Source organism: Rhinopithecus roxellana, chromosome 5 (assembly GCF_007565055.1).
Source record: "Rhinopithecus roxellana isolate Shanxi Qingling chromosome 5, ASM756505v1, whole genome shotgun sequence".
Taxonomy (NCBI): Eukaryota; Metazoa; Chordata; class Mammalia; order Primates; family Cercopithecidae; genus Rhinopithecus; species Rhinopithecus roxellana.
This window is the reverse complement of record NC_044553.1, coordinates 19093103-19120105: the sequence shown is the minus strand read 5'-3', so window position 1 is coordinate 19120105 and position 27003 is coordinate 19093103. Positions and strand designations below refer to the sequence as shown.

The 27003-nt window shown below is 43.5% G+C and overlaps 1 protein-coding gene across 2 annotated transcripts in view; it reads right to left on the bottom strand.

The window, feature by feature from the left end:
* Positions 1 to 27003, bottom strand: part of ADAMTS17 (ADAM metallopeptidase with thrombospondin type 1 motif 17) — a 365163-nt gene that overhangs the window by 88397 nt on the left and 249763 nt on the right. For both annotated transcript variants that reach the window (XM_030931256.1, XM_030931257.1), the window contains one exon: positions 8142 to 8222. In XM_030931256.1, coding sequence (XP_030787116.1) covers positions 8142 to 8222 — 81 coding nt within the window. The remainder of the gene's footprint in view (positions 1 to 8141; positions 8223 to 27003) is intronic.

Genomic DNA, 27003 nt, shown 5'->3' with positions numbered 1-27003 from the left:
GAACTTTCCAGCAGAGTGGCTTCCAGTGGGGTCTCGTATCCAGGGTGGCTAGGAGAGGCTGAGGATTACAGGACTCCAGGGACAGCTTAGGAAAGAGAAAGTCCTACCACTTGGAGCCAAATCTGTTTCCCTTCAAGAAATCCGACCCACAACTGAAATGTCCTGGCTATGAAAAGGAGGTGAGAATGTTGGGACGCCCACAGTTTCCTCTCCTTTTTCTCTTCTTCTGCCACCATCTGCAAACTGCCATTTAAGGAGCATATTCTCCAGGTTGGCTCTTTCATATACTCTGACCCATGTACTCTTCTCAACAACCCTCTGAAGTATTGTCGTCACTTCATGGGTGAGGCAATGGGGCCACAGAGAAGTACCCTGCCCAAGCTCACAAAGTTATTCAGTTGTAGAGTGGAGACCTGAATCCAGGAGACCAACCCTACTGCACTTATCACTCTGACAACTTTCAATTCCCAATTCTTTAGGTTATAGCATCAGTATAGATTTTTATGACTAATGCTGAAATAGGCAAAGGTAAGGCCTGTTTTCAAAAAGGACAAATTCCAGGCTCTAACTGTTACAGGGTTTCATATTCTATATACCCTTACAAAAATGACTAATTTCACGGATTTCCAGTGTTTCCAGTGAGCTAATAATGCACATATATACTTGGTTAGATTAATTATCAGTAAATGTAGGCAAAGGATGCATGGACATTCATCGTTCCTTCAAGCTCTCTGCAGGTTTAGAAAATTGTCTCTTGCATATGCGTGGTTAAATTGGGTCTATTTGTCACCTTACATGCATGGTATCTATTTGGTCTTAGGACCCAGTGTGGGCTGGTGGAAAGCAGCAGATAGAAAAAACCAAGGGGCTAGAGTCCTTGAAGACAGCAGTCCCCAGGACTGATTTGGGGACTAGGGACTGGTTTTGTGGAAGACAATTTTTCCACAGACCAGGGGGCTGGGGGAAATGGGGTGGCGGGGGATGGTTTTGGGATGAAACTTTCCACCTCAGATCATTAGCCATTAGATTCTCGTAAGGCATGCAGAGCCTAGATTCCTTGCACATGCCATTCACAATAGGGCTTGCACTCCTCTGAGAATCTAATGCCCCGCTTCTGATCTGACAGGAGGCGCAGCTCAGGCGGTCATGCTTGCTCGCAGGCCACTCACCTCCTGCTGTGCAGCCTGGGTCCTAACAGACCATGGACTGCTGCTGGTCCATAGCCCGGGGGCTGGGGACTTCTGCTTGCAGAAACACCTCAGAAACTATAAGTTACGGGAACAGCAGATGTACCCCTCTTCCCTGCCAGTCCCTCACCCTATTTTGAGGGCCTCCTCACCGGGGGCTAAAGACAGACACAGCTCTTACCCCCAGGGAGCTCACAGTTTGGAAGGGAGAGAGAGAAAAGATGAACATAACACAATTTCACAAGCTTTATGGTAAGGTGCCTCCGGGGTCTAGGAATGTTGTGGGATGAGGCAGATGGGGAAGGCTTCCTGGGACAAGTCCACTTTCAGCTGAGTGTGTAAGACAGGGAGGGAGACAACGCTGCCTGCAGTGTGTGGCTCAGCAGTGTGTGGCTGCCTGTGGCGTGTGAAGCAGGATGGTCATTCCTGACCCTCAGAGGCCAGGACTGCTAAGATCAGTTCTGGGCAGGCTGATGGAGGGAGGAAGGCACAGCGCCCCGTATGGAGAAGCAAGTGGAAGGCAAAGTTTTTTCCATTTTTCGGAGGTTCGGCTGGGAAAAGGAGGCGAGAGATGAAGAGTGGCCTCAGAGGGTGGGAAGGAGGAAGGGGGCTCGCTGTGAGAATAAAGGACACCCACGCATGCTGAGGTGGCCTATACAGAGGAGTCAGAGATGAGCAAATGATTTCTTTGAAGCTGTGTGCTGACCACAGTCACACCAGGACCTGCTCCGTAGAACCCATTTCTCTCACAAAGACCAGAGGGAAGCCAGGCAGCTGCTCTCCTCCTTGCTGGGCCACCGGCACGGACTGGCTGACTCCCATATCCACACCCCACCAGTGACAGACTCCACCATTGGCTGCCCTGGGCTGGGGCCCCAGGCTCATCCCTGGTTCATGGCTTCTGTGAATACCCACTGTGCCCATCACATGGCATCTGTTTCTCCCTCTAAGCAATGGTACCCAAGATTTCTCCTGGAAACATGTTTTTCCTCCTGTCACGTGGGGCTGGACCCCACAGTTCCAGGCACAGGCCCATCACCCAACCCCAAACAGGGGGACTTTTGTTCACCTTAGGAAAAGGCAGCTTTCTTCCCACAGGGTTTCCCAGAGACTGGACATGAGCCTGGATCTACCAGCCCACAGGAAGATGTCCACAAAGAGGACAGGCAGGAGTGCCAGTGCGGAGACAGACCATTTTTCCTGTGACATCATTTTAAGCCCCTGGATCCAGCAGTGCCTGAAGCTGGTACTCAGCAACTGAGAGCTGGGTTTGGCTTTCACACATGCTTTCTGGAGGTTGGGTTAAAAATGCTAATCACAATGAGGGCAGAGCAGGTGAGGAAAGAAAATTACCATTATGGCTTCCTATAAATAGGCCCCAGATGTTTACCACCAAGCTGAGTATCCAGGGCCTCTGCCCATATCCCAGCACTAACACCTCTATCTTGGCCCTAACCCTCTTATCCTGGCTCTAACCCTCCTCTCATGGCTCTAACCCTCCTATCCCGGCTCTAACACCCCTATCCCGGCTCTAACACCCCTATCCCGGCTCTAACACCCCTATCCCGGCTCTCACACCCCTATCCCAGCTCTAACACTCCTATCCCGGCTCTGACACCCCTATCCTGGCTCTAACACTCCTAACACTCCTATCCCGGCTCTAACACTTTAGAGGTAACTCTTTCTCCACTGGCCTTGTTTATGTATTTCTCGGGGCCTTTTTAAAAGATGTTTTAAAGTGACTCTAAATTACAACCTGCAAACTACCCCACTTCCATGCCAAAAGTAAAACATCTGGGAGGTCAAGAGTGAAAAGGCCCAAAAAAGGGCAGGAGGGCACACCTGGAGACAGTTATAAGACCATCCTCAGAAACACTGCACAGAGGTGGAGGCTGGCCCAGGGAAGCCCCGCTTCTGCCATCGGAGGCCTGACAGTGGGTGGCAGCAGCAGCAGCGACTACAGCATGAGGTGGAGGCAGAGCCAGTTGGGCCTTGGAGCCTGCCATCCTCTGATCACCGGAGTGGGGTCTTTCCTGTCTGTAGTGGAATGGGTAGGAGAGGTGTCAGGAAGAGGGCTACTGGAGGCCTCGGAGGAGTCACTGGGTGTGGTCAAGGAATTATGGGACAGGAAAGTGAAAGAGGCTGCAGCTGACGGCCGAACCCAGGCAAGGTCAACTGCTGATGGGGAGGAACATATTGGACAACCGAGTGCTAGTGACAGCTGGCTCTCTGGGGAAAATAGCCTAGAGTTATGGTATATTTGCTACCCAAAGTGTAAATACCCTCACCATGACAGATTTTGTTATCCACCTGGCATCGGTGAACAAGGAGTGGGGAAGAGATGCCTGTAACTGGCTCTCACAAGCCACACACAGCTGTGGGGGCACTCCAGTGAATTCTGAAGATGCTTGTCTTTGCTTTGGAGGTCCTGGTCTGCAGCTGATGAGTTGGAGAACTCCTGCACAATCACAACTTGGTTGAGGCCAGGCATGGGTTTGGGGTCAGCTCTCAGAGCCCCAGAAAGAATACACTTTGCATGTCCACGCACTGCCTGTGGCCATCGCCACAGCAGCTGCAAGTTCTGGCGTACGGCAAATGCAGCTTTCCAGCTCAGAGCCTGCATGCCTTTCCTCGGGACAGCGTGCTTGCAGCCACACATTTGTGTATCTCTCAGGGAGAAGAAAACACAGGCAGAGTTATTAGCAGGAGGTCAGCAGATCTAGGAGGCATGGGGGTTACTTCCAGCCTTTTCACTTTGGTGTCACTTAGCAAGATTCCAAATTTGCAGTTTGCTGTGGTCCATCTGAAAAATCATAACTTCCTGCTAAAATCAGAAGTTAGTATTTGACATCCCTTCAAAAGAGATGTCAGCTCAGAGATTCTGTTGGGATGTCAAGATCACTCTTAACAGTGAATAAATAGGTTCATTGTGGAGTCCCATGAACAATGACTTCACGGGGCCATGTCAACTCCAGAGAGACAATGCAGGTCACCTCTTGCCCCCTTCTGTGGCAGCTTGGTTGCTCTCCTGCCTTGCGTTAGCTGCACAGAGTGGGGTCTGCAAAGGCCTCTGAGGCTGCAGCTCCAGGCAGGAGTCCTTTCCACAGCCCTATGCATAATGCATTTTTTTTTTTTTTTTTCCTGAAAGACAACCTTTCAAATGAAATGCATTTTTGGCTCTACAAGTTCCTGTCCCCTCAAACCTTGGGCATCAGTGAGTATCTCCAAGCCCCCATTGTCTCTATTTTGAGATTAATTAGTGTGCACTTGAAATCAGGATATGTTTGGACCCAGAAAAGACTCCATGGAGCAATTAAAATGATTACAAATGTGTTGATTTTATGGGCAATTAACAGAGCAAAGAACCGGGGATTCCCCCAGTGATTTGATTTTATCTGTGATGTCTGAAGTTCTGGTTTGCTGGGGAGGAGATTTTCCCTTGCTCATTTCGCCTGGACCAGAGATTGGAAGTTTTAAACCACTATCCAAAACATAACCATGCTCACTTTTGTGGGTTTTGCTCAGAAGCGCTCAACAGTTAGACTTCTATGGGGCACCACGTGGGTGGATACACTTTCCTTTGCCACCAGGGCAGAACAAAACCTTTGCAACGAGCTGGAGTGTGAGGCTACATGCAGAACGTCCATTTCTGTCTCCGGCTCTTCTTCCTCTCTGTGGACACTTACACACCATCCTGGTCTTCCAGGCACTGTGGGGAAGACCATGAGCCATTCCAGGGAGTGAGGTGGGGGCATTCCTGAGGGAAGCGCACTGCTCCTTTTCAGAGCTGGCTGGAGGCAGATGCGAACTCTGACCCTGTCCACATGCCCCTTTCTGGCACAGAGCTGAGCAGAAGCTCGAGTGGGGTTCTTTTGGTCTCTCTCCTTCCTAGCTTCACTGGAAGACCTGACCCACAGTCAACCTACTTCTAATCCTGGCAGCGAGTCAGCTCCTTTTATTTCCACTCGGAGTTCTGCCAGCTCTGTTCTTAGCTATGGATACAAACTGCCCAGGCATTTCCTGTTCCAGGTGGTTTTCAGCAGAAAGCCAGCCAGCGTGGGCTGAAGGTAGGTGGGGTGAAATTCTTCAGGAATTGCTCTCAGCAAATGTGAGAGCAATTCAAAGTTACACTGGGTTGACTTCCAGAGCACCCAGTGCCGAGTGGAAACAAGGCCTTTTTGAACTAACTTTAGAAACATAATGAGTGTGGACCACCTTCAGCCTTGCCCGTGTCCATCAGCCAGGCCCTGGAGTCCTAGGATTATGCCTTCTGGATAAGATAAGGTAGGAAGCTGGCTCCAGCCTCCCATGGAGGCCCAGTGCTTCTGGAGAGCTGAGCAGTCACCCCGAGACGTTAAACCAGTCTCCGTGGCATGCAGGTTTATTCTGAAGTGCACACAACATAGTGGTAACAACAGGCAGGTTTAACGTGTATTCGCCAGTGAAAAATCTCGATCCGGCAGTCTCTGGCCATGACTGGACAGAGTAATTCTGAGAGGCTCCATGAACTGTAGTGAACTCAGAGGAGGGGGGGAACCTGGATGAGACACCAAGCCCCTTGGAACTTCAGCTTGCCCCTCTGTGAAGGAAGCAGAGCAATACCTTGCAGCTCATTTAGGGGGATTAGGGATCAGGTCTCTAAGGCACAGGTGAGCTCAGTGATTGGGAGCCACTATTGCAGATGCTATTGTTCTTTTTTTGTATACATGGCCCTCAGGCTTCAGGAGCTGAGGGACGATCACAAGAGCTCATTCTCCTGGGTGGCATCTGCTAGTTAGCACCTGCTGGCCCTAAAGTGAGTTTGAGTGAAAGGTCTGTTTGTACCATAGGAATCAGAAGTTGAGGAGTGATCCAAAGGATTCTAACATCCTCTGTCATTCTTAAATTGCCATGCAAAAGTGGAGATAAGGAAGACACTCCTATTGCCAGACACTTAGGGCTGAGCCAGGTGGAGAAGCCATGCTGGGAAATCTCAGAAGCCAGGGTCAGATGCCAAGGGACTTACTTGCGGGGGCACCTTCTGGGGCTTGATGGAAGAACCACTAATTTGACCTCCAAGCTGAACTACCTCTTGGAATACCCAGACTGCAAATTTTGAATTAGGATGAAAGGTGACATCAGCCTCCCACGGAGGGCCTCCAGTACACTCAAATGCATGGGTTGGGAAGGGGAAGGGTAACTTTTTGGCATGATACCAGGTGGTGGGGCTTCCAATGCAAATGCTGGTGAGGCTGACCCGATGTCCTTTGATGGGCAGAAGGAGAGGGAGTAGGCTCTTTGTGAATTTAGTGAAAAGAGGCTGTCACTTTGAAGCTGCCCAAAGCAGCAAGAGGCCTTGTTTTAGAATGCATTTTTAAGTGTTGTTCTATTTGCAGAGTGACAGCTGGGACAGCTGGGGAGGAGAGTGCCAGGCAAGGCAGGGACACTGTCCATGCAGGGGAGGTGGGAAACCACAGGGCAGATGAAAATGCATATGGATGTCAACTCCAGGGGTGGAAAGGTCTTACCCTGGCAGCAGAAGCACGAGCTGCCGTCATAGCCTCAAGGAGGCAGGGTGGATGGCAGGTGACCAAGCTGCGGAGGAGGTGGCAGGGCACCTTGGGACATGGGGGGATCCAAAGAGTGTGGTGCCAGTGATAACCCACGTGGGTGCTTGGACATGGGCACTCCTGCCTTCCCCAAGGCAGGTGTGCCGGGGGCACGTTAGCATCAAAGCATTCCCTAACTCTTTAATTAACAGAATTGTGGTCTTTATTGTAAACTTGCCTATTAGATATTTGTTTTGTATCTGTCTCATCAGACTTGGAGTTTCTCAAGCAGAGACCATTTCAAAGAAAGACTTGGACTTTTGCATAGTCTTACAAAGGCAGGAATGTGGACAAAGATGTCATTTAAAAAAATGAGTAATAAAAATGGAAATAAAAGGGTTCCATGGGTAACTTCAATTTAGCTAAAATCGTTTTTTGAAACTCGACAAATCATGTCTTACTTTTTCTTTCTTCAGTCTCAATCAGCACTTTGCAACACAGGCTGAGAGGTGATGACATGAGGACAGCTCAGAAGAAGGGTACCTGAGGAAGATCAGCCACCCTGAGTTTAAGTTTAACCCAAGACAGGAACATGGGATTAAAGCTGGCAAAAGGACAGGGGCCACAACATGTTCCAAGCCAGAGAGGTAGGAGCAGAGGCAGCCTCTGGGCACCCTGCTGTCTCCACTTCTGTGTCCAACTCAGAACTCCAACCACCCTGGGGCTCAAATTCTGGGCTAACCTTTGCTGGGGTTGATGGGGAGGCTGGGAATTGGGCCAAGGATACTCTCAGAAGGTCTTCTCTGGCTAGGAAGGGACTTATCAGAATGGCTTTGTTCATGTATAGTTAGGAAAATCAGTCCAGAATAGAACCCAAGTCTATGGAAAGATGCAGGTGTTTGTGCTTGAAGTCAATGGAGCCGGCCACTAGGAATCTGGAATCCACAGACCTTAGTGAAACTAGTGTCCTTCTGGGTTTCCATTAGACTTAGGACTGTTGTTCTTTTTCCAGCTAAGAAGTCGTCCCCAGAACCACTGGCAGCCCAATGGGGCTTCCTGCAAGTTGGTCAATGGCCTGCACTGCCCAGACTCAATCTGCTCTCAGCTCTATGGGGTTACTTTGGGGAACTGGTAACCGGCCCAATTCCTCACAACTTCCTTCACTCTTGTATGATCTTCCTTCCTGTCCCAAGCTTGTCTTCCATCGTTTTCCTTTCTGTTCCCGCCCCTAATCCACCCTGGGGATGGCTGCATGTTAGTCAAATATGACGGTGCTGTGTGGTTCCCTCTGGGTGTTCCTGTCATTACAATACAGGTGTGAAACCAGCCATAACCCGGGAGGAATGACACTGAACCGATTTACCAGACTGATCATCAAAATCGATTCTCAACACATAAATGGTGAGTCAGGTCATTTTTGTTTTACCCAGAAAGCTGTGGGCAGGTTTATCCTCCACCACACGGATCCTCCGAGCTCCAGCGGGAATGATGGCAGCTTCGATATAACCTGTAGCAACAAATGACATAGAGGTAAACCACACCTCCACCCTGCACCAGAGGCCACACAGCCGCCCCGGCCAAAATCTAGCTACCGAGCCCCTGACAGTGGCTTCAGAAATGGAGGGCTGGTGCAGCTCTGAGAAATCGAGAGAGCCAAAGGAGGCAGCTCTCCTAAGGCCAAAATATCCCGGCGGCCTTATTTCCAGAGAGCAGGATCTGCATGTTTCAGGTTGAGTGGTGTACCCCTCCTCCAAATTCACATGTTGAAGTTCTAACCGCCCACCCCGCAACCCCCCCTCCGCCGCCAACCAGAACATCAGCATGTGACCACTGCAGACATATTAAGATGAGGTCATCCACGAGTAGGTGGGCCTAATCCAATATTACTGATGTCCTTATGAAAAGGGGAAGTTTGGACACAGACATGCACACAAGGAGAATGTCACGAGAACACAAAGGCAGAGATGAAGTGATGCTTCTACAAAGCAGCCAAGGAATGCCAAAGACTGCCAGCAAACCACCGGAAGTTAGGCAAGAGGCATGGAATAAATCCTCCCTTGTGACCTGCTGAAGGATCCAACCCTGCTGACACCCTGATCTCAGATTTCTCACCTCCAGAACCAAAAGACAGAAAGTTTCTGTTGCTTATGCCACCTAGTTTGTGGCACTTTGTTACGGAAAGCATAGCAAATGAATACAGCCTGGTATTCTACGTGAATGGCACTTCCCTGGAGCATCAGTGAAAAGTGGCCCTGGTCTCATTCATCTGCTGGAGGGCCTTTTTCTCTTTGTTGTATTTTGAACTTCCCTGAATATCCATGGGATGACAGCAGAAACCAAGCAATTTGCCCTATGACAAAACTACAGTATTGCCTTAAAACACGGTGCACTGTTTCTTGCTTCTGCCGTCTTTGGCCATTTCTGCAGCTATTACACTTGTATAGTTTTGTCCATTTCCTTGCATAATTTAAAGAAGAGTAGGGGGCCCAGAACAGCAGGTGGGCAGTGAAGACACGACTGAAGCTGCCAGGGCAGAAGCTGGCAACTGGCTGATGCCTGGTTAATGGGATGACTGCCAATAAATGAGCCCGACATGATGGTGAGACTCTGAAATGCAGGCTGGTAATAATCTCGGTTTGATTTTTATTTGGGATTTAGACAAGAGTATTAGGCATTTGCTTCGGCAATTTAGATGAGGATCTCAACTTAGATTACAAATCCTAGCCGTGTTATTCCCAATGTGATCACCAGAATCATGAGTGGAGCTGTAAAAAATTAGAAATTTCTAGGTTCAACTATGTGCAGATCATGGAAATACCTATTTTGAGGGGTTTATTTATTCATTCATTTTTCTCACAATAAAGTGGCTTTATTATTATAAAAGTAGTATACAAAAGTTCAAACAACATACAGCAGAAAACCAGAATTGACCTATACCACATCACAATGAGAAAATTACCCCAAGAAAGTAATATTTTGACCATCCTTTTCAACATCTCTTAATGCATATAAACATACACATATCATTTTAGATGAACAGAATATTATATGTACTTTTAAAAGATCAGTATTATACTTCAAAATAATTAGTTTTGCTAGGTAATGTATGTCTAAGGTACAAAATTCAAAAATTATAAATGGATCAAGTAGAAAGTATATTGATCTATAGGCTATATGAGGCATTCTATAGCCAGCTACACTTTTAAAACTATTTATAATAATTTGTATATTGTGGCTGAGTTTCTACATAGCTAACTCAACATCTGCTAATATGACAGTTCTGTTTCTTCCTTTCTAGTCTTTATGCCTTTAATTTCTTTTTCACTATTCTGGTTGCAACTTACAAAACCACATTGTATGTAAAATGAGATTGTGGCATCCTTGTGTAATTCATGATGTCATAGGAATGCTTCCAAAGTTTTCCAACCGAAAGAGATTGCTACTGTGAGAATAGGATAGGTATCATTAATCATTTATCAGGTTAGGGACATTCTCTTTTTTGTTTAAATTTTACTTTAAGTTCTGGGATACATGTGCTGAACGTGTAGGTTACATAGGTATACATGTGCCACGGTGGTTTGCTGCACCCATCAACCCATTATCTAGGTTTTAAGCTCTGCATGCATTAGGTATTTGTCCTAATGCTCTCCCTCCCCTTTTACCCCATCCCCTGACAGGCCCCAGTATGTGATGTTCCCCTCCCTGTGTCCATGAATTCTCATTGTTCAACTCCCACTTATGAGTAAGAACATGTGGTGTTTGGTTTTCTGTTCCCGTGTTAGTTTGCTGAAAATGATGGTTTCCAGCTTCATCCATGTCCCTGCAAAGGACATGAACTCACTCTTTTTTATGGCTGCATAGTATTCCATGGTGCATATGTGTCAAATTTTCTTTATCCAGTCTATCATTGATGGGAATTTGGGTTGGTTCCAAGTCTTTGCTATTGTAAACAGTGCTGCAATAAACATATGTGGGGACATTCTCTTTTTGAATACTTAGTGTGCTAACAGTTTTTATCATGAAGAGGTATTGAAGTTAATAAAATATTTTTGTGCATCTACTGAAATCATTATACTGTTTTTCTCCCAAACTATACCAACACCTCAGAGTTGAACTGTGATCACACTTGTCATGGCTTAGATGGTACATGGATCCATGTCTTAGCTTTTTTTTTTTTTTTAATTATTTCATACATGTGGTGTTTGCTTAGTTTTACATAAACATTTATCATTTTTTTTCCTCACCATTTCTTCCCCATATCAGACCATTTTTCTGGTATCTTTTTTTCTTCCTTAAATCCATGTGAAGGTCCTTTAGTGTAGGTCTCTTGGTTGTTGTAAACTCTCTGGCTTTGTTTATCTATAAATGTCTTCATTGACATTCTCTTGGTTTTGAGAAACGGTGTTCTTGGGCATTTGATTCTAAATTGATTGTTATTTTCCTTCAACACTTGAAATACACTTTTCCACTGTCTTCTGGCTTCCCTTAGGATATTGAGAAGGCAGTCATCATTCTTAGTGTCGTTCCTTTCTAAGTGGCCTATCTGTCTCAGCGATACTCCTTGGTGTTCTGCAGTTTCACCAAGACATTTCTAAGTACGGATAATGGGGAAATACTGGTTGTCAAATTTCTCCAGTCACATTTTACCTTTAACGTCTAAGAACTATTAGACTACTCATAGTTTTGTATCAATGTTTCTTGGGACACAAAGCTATATTATTAGTACATTAATTTTTTCTGATCTATTTGGTTTTCTTTTGAACATCAGAATATATGTTTATCTCTTTCATCTTCTGCAGTGCTTATTTTATCTTTTATTTTTACTTACCCTGCTTGGATTACTTTGTGCTTCCCAGGTTAGATCAGATCAATCCCTTGGATTGTTCCCTACCTTTTATCTTTTAACTGTTTATTAATTTGTACAAAAAAAAATGCAACTGGTTTCTATGTATTAATTTTGTACCCAACTTCCTGAATCCTCTTATAATTGTCATATTTTCAAGGTTAATTCTCTTAGGTTTTCAAGATAAATAATAATATCACAATAATATCTACCACAGTAATAGTTTTACTCTTTTGAAATGTTTATAGTAGAAATATATATATTCCTCTCCCATCCAAGTACTAACCAGACCTGACCTTAGCTTAGCTTCTGACATCAGACAAGATCAGACACATTCAGGGTGGTGTGGCCATAGTTATTCTCCTTTTCTAAATGCATTGGTGAGCACCACCAGAAAAATGTTAAATATTCCTGGAGAGAATGTACACCCTGGTTTTGTTTCTGATTACAACAAGAATGCTTATAGTGTTTTGCTGTTGAATATAATGTGGGCTTACAGTTATATATAATATCTCATATATAACATACTTTATGCATAATATAATCATATTAAAGACATATATGTTATTCTCATATTAAGAATTTTGTCAGGTATAAAGGTTGAATTTTACTGCATGCCTTTTCAGCATCTAAGTGCATAGTTTCCTCTTGCTCTCACACCTTGTTCTATTAATAGTATAATTATATGAATATATTTTCTAACATAAAACCATCTTCATATCTCAGAATAAACCTTACTTGGCCATAGCATATTATTTTAATATGCTGCTGAATTGTTTGCTAATATTTAGAACTTTTGTGACATTATTCCTAAGAATGCTCTGTAATTGGTATTATGCTTTTTTTGTTGGATTGGGTTTTGGTATCAATATTATTCTTGCTTTAATTAGGAGTATTTCTATGCTTCTATAACTTACCTGTGTTGATTTTATATAGAGTCACGATTGGGAAATTATTTTTTCAATCATTCATTTCAAACAGGTTTTAAACTTATTTACAGAACCGAGCAATGTAATCTCTTATGATTTATTAATTTCCTTTATACTTTATTTCCCTATTCACTATTATTTTACATATTTGTACTTTCCTATCCCCCATTTGGTTCATTAAATGAGCAAACAGTGGAGCTGTATACTATTTAGTTGGATTTCTTCATCCTGTCCCCTACCAATAAATTCTAGTTGTTGTTTCTGTTTTATTTAATGTTTTTCCATAGGCCTGTATATTTATACTTCTACTGTGTAACTTATCAGATGTAATTTAGTCCCTGGATATTACAAAATAAGGAAATGAGAATAATTACAGTACATTCTACTTTCTCACATCCCATTTCAACTTTTATTGTATGATTTTGACATTGTATTAGTTTGTAACATTTACTTTTTACTAAGGTAATTCCTATAGTTGTTTTAGTTTTAATCTAAAAAGGAATTTGATGTTTGTTATGTATTCTTCTGCCAGTTTCTCTAATAAATTCTTGCTTGCCTCAAAATTGTTCCCTTTGAGATGGACTTATGGGAATTATATTTTCTAAAATATAATACTGTATAGCAAAAAATAATTGTTCATTGTCCTTATCCTTGAATGTCAGTTTGGCTGCTATAACATGTTGGGGTCATACTTACTTTCTCTGAGGCTGTTGTATGAGTGGCTCCATAAAATGTGACCATGGAGAAGTCTGAGGACTGCTGGTTATTGCCCCATTATTAGGTTCTCTAAAATTTAGATGGGATGCTCAAAGGAGTCTTACCTTTAACATCTAATAACTAATAGGCTATTCGTAGTTTTGTGTCAACTTTTCCTGGGATACAAGGCTCTATTATCAGTACATATTTTTTTTTTTTTCTGATCTATTTGCTTGGTTTTCTTTTGGGGGCAGATATCAAAGTATATCCATTTGTCGCCTTTGTCTTCTGCAGTGCTTATTTGATCTTTTATCCTTGGGACTTTTTGTTTATTTCCATTTTCCCCTGGTGTTTTTCTCAATCCTGTCTTCCACGTTTCTTACTGCACTCTCGTAGTGTTGATATTCTCTGTCTGCTTCCATGCAGACCTGGTTTTTGTGATGGATTCATTGACCTCTCCTATGGTATGTCCTCAGTTCTGCTAAGTTACGTTTCATCTCTCTCTCTTGCTTCATTGCGTCACCGTTTCTTCATTGAGGTCTTGTGTCTTGGCTATGAATTCTTAGTTTCTTTCTTTCTTTTTTTTTTTGGAGATGGAGTTTTGCTTTGTCGCCTAGGCTGGAGCACAGTGGTGTGATCTCAGCTCACTGCAACCTCCACCTTTCGGGTTCAAGCAATTCTCCTACCTCAGCCTCCTTAGTAGCTTGGATTACAGGCGCCCACCAACATGCCCAGCTAAGTTTTATATTTTTAGTAGAGATGGGGTTTCACCATGTTGGCCAGGCTGGTCTCGAACTCCTGACCTCAGGTGATCCCCCGGCCCTGGCCTCCCAAAGTGCTGGGGTTACAGGCGTGAGCCACCGCGCCTGGCCTATGAGTTCCTATATTATCAAGGCGACTGTTGATCACTTTTTGAAATTCATGGCAGTAACATTGGGTCACAATTTCCATCTTTTCCTTGGTAACATTTTGCCAGGATTTTTAAAAAGTCATTTGCTTTCCTTGTCCCCTTTATATTTTTCCTATTGCCAGATACTTGTATAGATCCTGTGCTGGTAAATTTATTTCACATTTTAAAGTAAGACAAGTTCTAATCATACTGGTTGCTTGCACTAGGTGTGGTAGGAAGAAATAGGACAGTGTTGTAGGCTAATCGGAATTTCTTTGGTTTACAGTAAAATTTGTTAGGACACAGGTTTATTGATATCAGTGAGTTCATTGTCATTTTCCTTTTAAAAAACAACATATATTTTGAACTTATACAAATACACCTGAGTATATTTTCTCATTGTAAGAAGCAAAAACAGCATAGTCTTTTCATATTTACATTTGTCTCACTTCTATGTTAGGAGTAACTCAACATATCATATTACATTTTCAATTTTTTTTTTTTTTTTTTTTTTTTTTTTTTTTTTTTTTTTTGCTTAAATCGCTATGAAGTTTATATAACTACTCGCCTATTAATGGACATTTAGGTTGTTTCAACATTTTCACTATAAGAAACAACACTATATCATATATGAATATGCACGGAAAACCCCTCAAACCCCTCCACAAAATACTAGCAAGCCCAATCCAGCCACATGTAAAAAGGATTCTACACTGTGATCAAATATGATTTATGCTAGGACTCAAGCTTGGTTTAACATATGGAAAAGTCAGGCTGGGCACAGTGGCTCACCCCTGTAATCACAGCACTTTGGGAGGCTGGGACAGGCGGATCACTTGAGGCCAGGAGTTTGAAACCAGCCCGGCCAACATGGTGAAACCCTGTCTCTACTTAAAAAAAAAAAAAAAAAAATTAACCAGGCATGGTGGTGTGCACTTTTAATCCCAGCTACTTGGGAGGCTGAGGTATGAGAATCGCTTGAACCTGGTGGGCGAGGGTTGCAGTGATCCAGGATTGTGCAACTGCACTCCAGCCTGGGCAACAGAGTGAGACTCCCTCTCAAAAACAAAACAAAACAAAAACAATATAATCCTCCATGTTAATAAGGGGCAAAATCCACAAGATCATCTCAATAGGTGCAGGAAAAGCATTTGAAAAATTTCAACACTCCTTCCTGATAAAAATACTTAACAAACTAGGAATAGAAAGGAGCATGCTCAACCTGATAAAGGGCATCTACAAAACTCCACAGCTAACAGCATACTTAATGGTGAAATACTAAATGCTTGTCCCCTAAGATAAGGAACAAGACAAGGATGTCCTGTTATTCCCATTCAACACTGCACTGGGAGTTCTATCTAGGGCAATTATGCAAGGAAAAGAAATAAAAGGCATACAGATTGGAAAGAAGTAGTAAAATTATCTCTATTTGCAGATGCTAAAATATTTTATAGAGAAAATCCTAAGGAATCCATTAAAAAACCTATTATGACAGGTTCAGTAAGATTGCAGGATACAAGGTCAATACATAAAAATCAACTGCAGGCCGGGTGCAGTGGCTCACGCCTGTAATCCCAGCACTTTGGGAGACTGAGGCAGGCAGATCACGAGGTCAGGAGATCGAGACCATCCTGGCTAATACGGTGAAACCCTGTCTCTATTAAAAATACAAAAAAATTAGCCAGGTGTGGTGGCAGGTGCCTGTAGTCCCAGCTACTAGTGAGGCTGAGGCAGGAGAATGGCTCTGGGAGGCGGAGCTTGTAGTGAGCCGAGATGGTGCCACTGCACTCCAGCCTGGGCGACAGAGCGAGACTCCATCTCACAAAAGAAAAAAAAAAAAAAAAAAAAAAAAAATCATCTGCATTTCTAGATGTTAGGAATGAACAGTTGGAAAATGAAATTTAAAAAGCAATTCAATTTAAGTAGCATCAAAAAGAATCAAACACTTAGGAATACATTAAAAAAGAAAACCTGGAGGGTTTGTAAGTTGAAGACTACAACACATTGCTGAAAGATATTAACAAATATCTAAATAAATGGAAAGATATTTTATATTCTTGGATCAGATGACATTGTAAAAATTTGACTGCTTCACAAATTGGTCTACCGATTCAACGTAATCCCTATCAAAAATCCCAGCATTTTTTTTTTTTTTTTTGCCAAAAATGACAAGCTGATCCTAAAATCAGATGAAAATGCAATAGACCCAGAATAGCCAAAACAATATTTCAAAAGAAGTTGAAGAACTCAGATTTCCTGATTTCAAAACTTTCTGGCTACCTATACCAATCAAGACAGCAAGGTAATGGCATAAGGACAGTTGTTTCTAACAATGGAATATAATTCGGAGTCCAGAAAACAATTTTTTTTTAAACAAAGGTGCCAAGAATATTCATCGGGGAAAGAACAGTCTTCAACAAACAGTGTTGGGACAACTGGATATCCATATGCAAAAGAATGAAGTTGTACTCCTACTTCAGACCACACAAAAAAATTAACTCAAAAATGGATCACAGATGTAAATATCAGAGCTAAAACTAGAAACTTCTTGGAAGAAAACATAGGAGTGAATCTTCATGACCTTGAATTAGGCAATGGTTTCTTAGACATGGCAGCAAAAGCACAAGCAAAAAAGAAAAAATTGATTAACTGCATTACATCAAAACTGAAAACTTGTGTTTCAAAAGATACCATCACGAGAGTGAAAAGCCAACTCATACCCTGTGAGAAAATCCATGCAAATCATTTGTCTGATAAAGGAACTGCATCCAGAATATATAAAGAAAGCTTACAATTCGAGAAGAAAATGGCAATCCAATCTAAAAATGGGCAAAGGATTTTAACAGGCATTTCCCCAAAAAAAGATATATGAATGACCAACAAGCAAATGAAAAGATGCTAATGATACATTAGTCATTAGGGAAGTGCAAACCCAAACCACAAGGACATACCACATTGTGCCCACTAGGATGACTCTAACAAAAAATAGTAAGTTGGAGAGAACATGGAGAAATGGTAGCCCCCATTCATTGCTAGCAGAAACGTAAAGTGGTGCAGCCACTTTGGAAAAGAGTTTAGTAGCTACTCCAAAAGTTAAACACAGAATTATCACTCACCAATTCCACTCCCAGGTATATACACAAGGGAAATGAAAACATGTCCACATGATAACCTGTACACAAAAGTTTATATCAGCGTTATTCCTAATAGCCAAAAAAGTGGAAACAATCCAAATACCCATCAACCAATGACTGTATTTATAAAATATGATATAGCCAAACAATGGAATAGTATTTGGCAATAAAAAGAAGCATTGATATATGTGACAACATGGATGACTTGAAAATACTATGCTAAGGGAAAAAGCCTGTCAGAAAGAACCACATATTATATGATTCCATTTACATGAAATATCCAGAATAGAAAAATTTGTACATATAGACATTAGATGAGTGGTTGCCTAGGGCTTAAGAGGGTGATGGGGAATGACTGCTACCGAGCATGGGGTTTCTTTTGGGAATGATTGTGGTGATATGGCACCATTCAGCAGGTTGATTACATTGGACCTTTTCTATCATGGAAAGGGCAGTGGTTTGTCCTCACTGGACTAGACACTTACTCCAGATATGGGTTTGCCTATCCTGCATGAAATGCTTCTGCCAAGACTACCATCTGTGGAGTCACAGAATGCCTTATCCACAGAGCATTCCACACAGCATTGCCTCTGACGAAGGCACTCACTTTACAGCTACAGAAGTGTGGCAGTGGGCTCATGCTCACAGAATTCACTGGTCTTACCATGTTCTCCATCATCTTGAAGAAGCTAGAAAGAACGGTGGAATGGCCTTTTGAAGTCACAATTACAACGCCAACTAGGTGACAATACTTTGCAGGGCTGGGGCAAAGTTCTCCAGCAGGCCATGTATGCTCTGAATCAGCATCCAATATATGGTACTGTTTCTCCCATAGCCAGGATTCACAGGTCCAGGAATCAAGGGGTGGAAGTGAAGTGATACCACTTACCATCACCCCTAGTGATCCTCTAGCAAAATTTTTGCTTCCTGTTTCCCTGACATTATATTCTGCTGGCCTAGAGATCTTAGTTCCAGAGGGAGGAATGCTGTCACCAGGAGACACAACGATTTAATTAAACTGGAAGATTGGTACCCACCTGGACACTTTGGGCTCCTCCTACCTTTAAGTCAACAGGCTAAGAAGGGAGTTACAGTGTTGGCTGGGGTGACTGACCTGGACTATCAAGATGAAATCAGTCTACTACTCCACAATGGAGGTAAGGAAGAGTACACATGAAATACAGGAGAGCCATTAGGGCGTCCCTTAGTATTACCATGCTCTGTGATTAAGGTCAATGGGAAACTACAACAGCCCAATCCAGGCAGGATGACAATGGCCCAGACCCCTCAGGAATGAAGGTTTGGGTCACTCCACCAGGAAAAAACCCACGACCTGCTGAGGTGCTTGCTGAAGGCAAAGGGAATACAGAATGGGTAGTAGAGAAAGGTAGTTATCGATACCAGCTACGACCACGTGACCAGCTGCAGAAACGAAGACTGTAATTGTCATGAGTATTTCCTCCTTCTTTTGCTAAAAACATGTTTGAGCATGTATACACTTATACTAAGAAAATATCTTTATTTCCTTTTTCCTTTGTCATGTGACATAAGATTTATTGACTTCATATAAGTATATAAGTATTGTTAACTTTATGTAATAGTATTTGGGTTGGGGATGGGTGTGTTTCCGGTTGTACAAAGGATAACTGTATTATCCTGTATAAAGGATAGCTGTATTATGTTAGGGGTAATTATGACCTTATTATTGTCTTTATTTGAAGATTATGTATGATTTCAGAAGATGTGGATGGGTTCAAGTTGACAAGGGGTGGACTTGTGATGGTTAATACTGAGCGTCAACTTGATTGGATTGAAGGATACAAAGTATTGATCCTGGGTGTGTCTGTGAGGGTGTTGCCAAAAGAGATTAACATTTGAGTCAGTGGGCTGGGGAAGGCAGATCCACCCTTAATCTGGTGGGCACAATCTAATCAGCTGCAGCAAATATCAAGCAGGCAGAAAAACATGAAAAGGAGAGGTGGGCCTAGCCTCCCAGCCTACATCTTTCTCCCATGCTGGATGCTTCCTGCCCTGGAGCATCAGACCCCAAGTTCTTCAGTTTTGTGACTCAGACTGGTTCTTGCTCCTTAGCTGGCGGACAGCCTATTGTGGGACCTTGTGATCAAGTTAATACTTAATAAACTCCCCTATATATACACACACATACATACACACGCACAGATATACACATTACACACACACTACTTAATAAACTCCCATATATATGTGTGTATGTGTGTATCTCCTATTAGTTCTGTCCCTCTAGAGAACCCTAATACATGGCTGCATAACCTTGTGCATGTGCTAAAACTCATTGAATCGCATACTTTAAATGGGGGAATTATATGGCATGTGAATTATATCTTCATAAAGCTGCTTAGAAAAGAAATAATACTTCTATGAATGGCTTTGTACATGTCTTCTTGTACATAAATATAATGTCCTAACAGGTCAGCTAGTGTGAGAATCACTGAGTCAAACACAGGCACTGCTAAGTTGACCTTGGTTTAAATACTATTTAAGCCAATCCACACTATATGAGAGTAAATGGTTATTCAAAGATTTCTAAATACCTGACAAGATCAATCTTCTCAGTATTTGCTAATCCATTTGGTAAAAAGATATTGTCATAAGTTTAATTTGCATTTCCCTGATAACCAATGAGGCTCAGTGTCCTATATACTTATTGACCATTTGTTTTCCCTTTTCAGTTAATGGCCTTGTTCTTAAGCTTTGCCCATTTTTCTACCATCTTTTATTTAGTTGAGATGCAGTAGTTTAAAAAATGTGTGTAACATATATTACTATAATTTGTTATTTTTGGACTCAAACTCTTTACTTACTAGACATGTTGCAAAAACTGTCAGTCTATCATTTGTTGTTTTTTCGCTTTTATTGCTTTTTTTTTTTTTTTTTTTTTTGAGACCAAGAGTCTTGCTTCTGTTGCCCAGGCTGGAGTGCAGCAGTGCAATCTCGGCTCACTGCAATCTTTGCCTCCTGGGTTCAAGCAATTCTCCTGCCTCAGCCTCCCAATAAGCTGGGACTACAGACATGTGCCATGACGCCCAGGTTAATTTGTACATTTTTAGTACAGACACGGTTTTACCATGTTAGCCAGGACGGTTTCCATCTCTTGACCTCATGATCCGCCCGCCTTGGCCTCCCAAAGTGCTGGGATTACAGGCATGAGTCACCGTGCCTGGCCTTGTTGCATGATTTTGATAGTCTTTTTCTTTTATTTGGGACAGGGTCTCAGTCTGTTACCCAGGATGGAGTGCAGTGGCATGACCTCAGCTAACTGTAACCTCTGCCCCTGCACCCCAGCTCATGCAATCCTCCCACCCCGGCCTCCTGAGTAGCTGGGACTTCAGGCACACACCACCGTGTCTGCCTAATTTTTTTGTATTTTTTGTAGAGGCAGGGTTTCGCCATGTTGCTCAGGCTGGTCTGATAGTCATATTTTTAATTTTTGAGATCTGTTTTTTTGTTTTCTGATTATTCCTTCCCATGGCATTCTGTTCTTGTTTTGTGGCCACAATATCATCTTAAATCTTTCTACAAATAGTTATTAGAGAATTTGAACTCTATTATTTGAGTTACTTTTCCCGTTGGTCTTTTCTTTTTTTTTATTTATTTTTTCCAGTTTATCTTGGTTTTTCTCATTCATGTTGCAGACTCTCCTTCAAGACCCAGGCAGCTGGGCGGTCTCCTGTGGGGATGCACAGGATTTGTTTACTCTCAGGATTGGCTTTCTGCTGGGTGCAGGGAGCTGTTGCTGTGTTGGCAACCAAAATACCAGAACGAAGAGGTGTTTCCTAGAGGTGCTGTGTTGTGGTAAAACTCCTAGGGCCGCTGTGTTATGGTGCTGGCCGCAAATATTTCCAAGTTTTTCTCTGGAAATATGGAAGTAATACATTTCACCACCCACTTAAACGTGTGTGACCATGTGACTTTGAACAGTAAAATGTGACCATGTGACTTTGAACAGAAAATGTGAGTGAAAATGAGGTATGTCTCTTCCCCGCAGGAGCCTGAAGCACATCAGGGTCTGGTTTGCCATACTCCCTTTCCTGGCCAAGGTGACTGTGGCAGCGTGTGAACAGATAAAGTCTCTGCCAGCCTAGTTCCAGGAGTGACCTCACTATGCAGAGCCTCTTGCCGACCCACAGTGGGCAAGCAGCAGGGGCTGGAAGCAGACTTTTGTGTTAAGCCACTGAGATCTGGGAAGCACTTTTACATTAGTTTTGTTTGCTTGTTTATTGCAGCAAAACCAAGTATATTCATTCCATTCCATCCACAGATGAACTTCCACCTGAGATGCGCTTGTTCTCCCTAAACCTTTCAAAAACTGACTTTTCATTCATTTTCAGGTGATCTTGGGAAGACAAGAAAACAACCACATGTTCAATCAGCCAGAAAGAAAGTTTCTCAGCCAGAAAGTTTAGCAGTGTCCTTCAGCCTTGACAGCAAATGTCTTGGCATGGTTGCCATAGACCTAGTCTAGGATGTTTACAAATAAATGTCCTGCAGGATGTTTGGAGAGACTTCACAAATGTACACAAAGTCTAGTTTGAGGGCAGCAGGTGCCTCACTGTTGTGCCCTGATCTCCAGGCAGTTGTGTGGTCATCTAGTATGACCCTTTCCAACCACATCTGACTTGGGAATAGTGACGCTGGCTTGCCAGAGCAGCTGGCACATGGTCCCTTCCCCTCCGATGGCTCTAGGGTGAGGGCGAGGTTTCTTGATTAAAAATTGTCTTTGCTCTAGGAAAGCTTCTCTACTGAAAAATTCTGGCCACAAGAAAACCAGCTTTTAGGATTATGGCACAAAATATTCTACAGCAAGTCTCTCTTAGAGAAATCCATTCCTTCTGGGGAGTTTCAACGGTGATTGGATTCCAGACATGTAAGGCAGTAAAATGTCGAAAACTGAGACAAAAGTTGTTCAGGGTCAAAGTGATCAGAATCTTTTTCAGAGGAATTTCCACTCAAACTACCAAACATGCCTAGAAACAAGATCTGCTTGTGGGAGATGAGCTGTTCCTGAAAGAAGCTGCTGTTGTATGGAATCTTTTGCAACTAACAAACCTTGGCATTGGGATCACCAGTCTGCAGAATCCGACAGAACTGATTGGGCCCTGATCAGTTCCTTTCCCTCATTCCACAGCAAGGTACCTTTGCAGCTGATGCATGGTATCCACATCTATTTTTAAGCTTAACTTTGGCACAAGATGCAACAGTGAAAAGACATCTGTTTTCTGTCTTTTCTCATGTGCCCCTGGTGGAGGTGCTGATGAAAAGCAGTTCAGGACGGACTTGCTACTCAAGTGAGCTCACCCTCAGGTGACCTCTCAGTGCAGGGCAGTCCTTATGCATGCACTCTGCTAACCGTTCGGACAAGTTTCTCTGTTCATGATAAAAAGAACCCAGCCAGGCGCAGTGGCTCACGTCTGTAATCCCAGCACTTTGGGAGGTTGAGGCGGGTGGACCATGAGGTCAGGAGTTCAAGACTAGCCTGAACAACATGGTGAAACTCCATCTCTACTAAAAAATACAAAAAATTAACCAGGCATGGTGGCACGTGCCTACAATCTCAGCTACTCAGGAGGTTGAGCGGGGGGAATAGCTTGAACCCAGGAGGGGGAGGTTGCAGTGAGCTGAGATCATGCCACTGCACTCCAGCCTGGGTGACAGAGTGAGACTCTGTCTCAAAAAAAAAAAAAAAAAAAAAAAAATGAACCAACGAAAAAGTCCCTGAACTGAAAGGCAGGCCCTCTGTCCACAAACCAGGGAAACTGCCTCAAGCTCACAGTCCTCCAACCCCTGCTCTGACCCAGAGCTTCCACTTGAGGCATATGTGAAGAGCCACCAGGAAGGGAAAGAGTACCATCACCAAGTCCCAAAGCTTCTTGGCGTCTCTCAGGCCAGACACCCCACGATGTGGATGCCAGATACCACTACACTGCAAGCATGAAGAATAATTATGAGGTAGGATTTACTCTCAGAATTTACAAGACAGATTCACATTTTAGGTAAGGTAGGAAGGCTTTATCTTTGGAGTGATTTCCCATTCTAGCTTCAGCCACCAAGCAGGAGAAATCAGTTACAGGAACATGATTTGGTTTCATGAGGAAGCCATGGATAAAATCCAATGCCTTTGCCATGGTTCCAGGAGAACATGCCATTTCTGCCCTAAGGACCAGTAGTAAGAAGGAACTTCAAAGTGATGCTGACCTTTAACCTGTCTCAAATCTTCTAGAGTTACTATTACTAGGCTATGAGCAATTTCCCTGTGAAATCATTTTTGTCTGAATTTCTCGAGTAGACTTGCTGTTAGATGATTTGGGGCTCCCATTTTCCCTCATGTTTTCAGGAGCATTAACCATCTTTGGAAGAAAACCATTGTACTGAAAAGGTACCATGATGGACTAGAGGTAAAACCCTGGCTATGTGTACCTGGACTCTTTCCCCCAAAATCAGAGTTCTTTTCTGTTTTGTAAATAGACCATAAAATGTTTGGAGAGGCATTTGTTATGGTTTTCTCTTGTTACAAAAGTTGTTCACAAGAATATTACTATCTTATGTTTCTCCCTAAAGGTTGTTCCTGGGTCTAACTGAAAAGAACTCATTGTTTGGGAAGCCCATGAGGCTAAACTGTGCCTTAGTTTGCCCCTCACAATGGGAGGCCAGTGTAGACAAATGAAGACCAGAAGCGTGTTACCAAATGCCCCTCTGCCCATAGGGAAACCAGTCCTGAAATATGAAAATTTTTCCATGGAGGAAGGTGCCAGCTAAGGCTAAATTCTCTGGCATGCCTCGGTATTTTCTGCCAGAGCACCAGGTGTGCTTGAGGGGAAAGAAAACTCACCCCCAGCATGCTAGGGTATGTTTCTGTTTGGGCTCTTGATCCCATGACTCTATCTTTCATAGCTTTAAATTTTGTTTCATCCTATAGTTTTTCTTATGGTAATCAGTCTTCAACATCAGTTTATGTAAGCATTTAATGGCCTCTGCGTTTATCCATGGCTTCGCACACAACTTATTCCCATCGATTCTATTCAGAAAACACTCAGGTATATGAGCCAGGCAAGAGCCACACCAAGCATGTCACTGCTGGGATGACACATAACATCCAACATCTTACATGAGAAACACTTGGGAACAGCCTCTGCCATCACACATGTGGATACCTTCGTACAAAGATCATTCTTAACTGAGAAAAAGAAATATGTTGTAATTGGTTTATGTGCACATTTTATGATTCTTCATCACAGTGTAAAGAAGCCTCATTTTGTACTAAGAGCCCATAACAGTGAAGTTCCGCCCCCACGAGATTCCACACTCCAAACAAAACAGAGCATGGAACCTGGCATGTGGCAGGGGTTCTAGAGGAAATTACTGAACAAATGTGTGACACACAGATCTATCCACATTCAAAAGGGATCCTCACCCCACCCTTTCTTTTAAGGACTGATTATGTGAAAAGGTTCTCTGCAAGAACAAAGAGCAAAGAGAGCCAACGCCCACAGGTATCCTTGGCTGGTTCTCAGTGAGGACTTCAGTCCAGGCGCGTCCTGGCTGCCCATGGGCCGGTCACCTGGAGACTGACCAGCCACCTTTTCAGTGCCAAGGAGCAGGGTGGAATAAAGATAATATTGTTAAAATGGCAATTTAATGAAATGAAACCATCATACCAAGAACACTCAGATTACTAGGTTCAGATAACTCAACTGTCTTAAGCCAGCCCAAGGCATGAGCATTTTGAAGCCCATCCATCAGAAAAGCAATATGATAGCCAAGTTGAGTTGATTCCTTCCATAGATAAGTAGCTGAGGACTTCATTTGTTCAAAGTTTGGAAGCAACAGGCTGGAGGGTGATAAACATCCTACACTCAGGACGCCACTTCCCCTGGCGCCACAATGGGACCTCTCATGACAGAGAGGGAGATTTGGCTCTGCTGGGCTGGACACTTTGCCACGCGTGGGTCTGCCCTGGATTCTCAGCTCAGGAACTTTGGTAAGAGGACCCACAGGAGTTCAGGCAGGGGTCAGGACTTCATAAAATTGGGCAAAAATCCAGCATTTGATTCCGTTTTATCTTTCTGGTGTGGAGTTTCTCTTTGATATTCACCCTGAAGGGTGATAAGGCATTCCTCCTGCCCTCATTCTTTAGAGGCGAGCAGAAATGAAAGTTACCTTCCTACCTAAACTGATAGGCCTGGTGAATCCACCCACTCAGCTGCGCTTGGTGTCACCAAGATGCCTCTTGACCTGGGGTCTTTCTATGATTTCCATGCTGGGTCTCACAAGGATATGTTTCCCCTTCAGCCTGAAGTGTCCTCCTGCTACCCCCACTATCAACTGATTTCTACTTGTCCTTTAGTGCTAGGGGCTACCCTCATCTTTCGGAGGACTAAGTCTGGTGCCCCACCAGAACTTGGGGTCCCACAACATGCCTGCTGGGCTGCCTCCACCTCATGCTCACATAGGCTAATGCTGTCGGTTTGCCCAGGGGTCTCCTCCCTCAGCTGTACCTGAGGTGGGGACAATAACTTATTTCTGTATACCTACTGGTTAAAATGCAGTCATGCTGCATAAATAATCATTGCGTGAATGGGCTTGGGGGTAACCATTTGTATCTCTGTCTAAGTGCATTCCAATATGTCAGACCATGATGACAGGTTTGTGTTGAATGAAACTATACTAGAAAGGCAGCCAGTGACTCATTCATGTGCAAACGAGTACTGCAGGCAGATTTTCAATATACAGAATCCATACTGATATAGGCTCACGTTCAAAGACTCCAGCTGTGAGGATTTGAAAAACAAAAAACAAAAAACAAAAAAGTGCTGTGTACCTTAAAATGAATGTGTGACAACTGGCAATCACTCAGCATGACAGTCCAGGTAGATGAAGCGAACGTGTGCTTATTTTTGTCTGAAGGTTTGGTAAGGCTTCTGTGCCTTGGCAGCTGGAAGGACACATGCTAGGCTGCAAGCCAGGGTTGGAGGAGTTACCCAAGGGGGCTTCAGTATGGTCTATCCTTCCATGAGGGACTCACTGTCATGGCCATAGGGGTCTGACCTCACATTCTAGACAGGGATGTGGCTCAGGCTGGGGTGGATGGAGAAGGGAAAGGGGTGAGCAGGAGAGGAGAATGTCACTGTGGTCAGATGAATGGGTCTGCCTGGGCCAAATCAAGGGCTGGCATACAGATCAGAGTCTGGGCAAAGGAAGACCACTTTTGACCTTAATCTGGGTTATCTCAGAAGTGAGATCCTATGCTAGATGTGTGGTAGAACTCTACACACAGAGTTGCCCAGGGTTGGGGATGGGGGTGGGTCTGGCTGTACCTGACTTGTCTTCTACAGAATCACACACTTGTAGTCAGTTCTCTTTGTGGGAGCTCAGTACAATGTTCAATTTAATAAATGAAGGGTTCTAATGCTTCCATTAAAAAAGAAAAGCTAACAATAAATAGTAACCCTTCACCAACTGCAGGAGTTTTGTTCCTAAATGTGGAATCAGCTGCAATAGGCAAGGTCAAATTCTCACAGGAGCCCAGGAGCTGGGGCACCAATAGAGAAAATGGCATCAAGTATGCCAAAATGAACAGCAGAAATGGGCAATGCTCTGGAGCTGTGCTGTCCAGGAGAACCTTCTGGGATGCTGGGAATATTCTCCGCCAGTGCTGCCCAACACAGGAGCTGCCGGCCATGTGCGGCAACAGAGTACTCAAAATTTGCCCAGTGAGACAGAAAGATGAACTTTTAAGTTGGTTTCATTTTAATGAATTA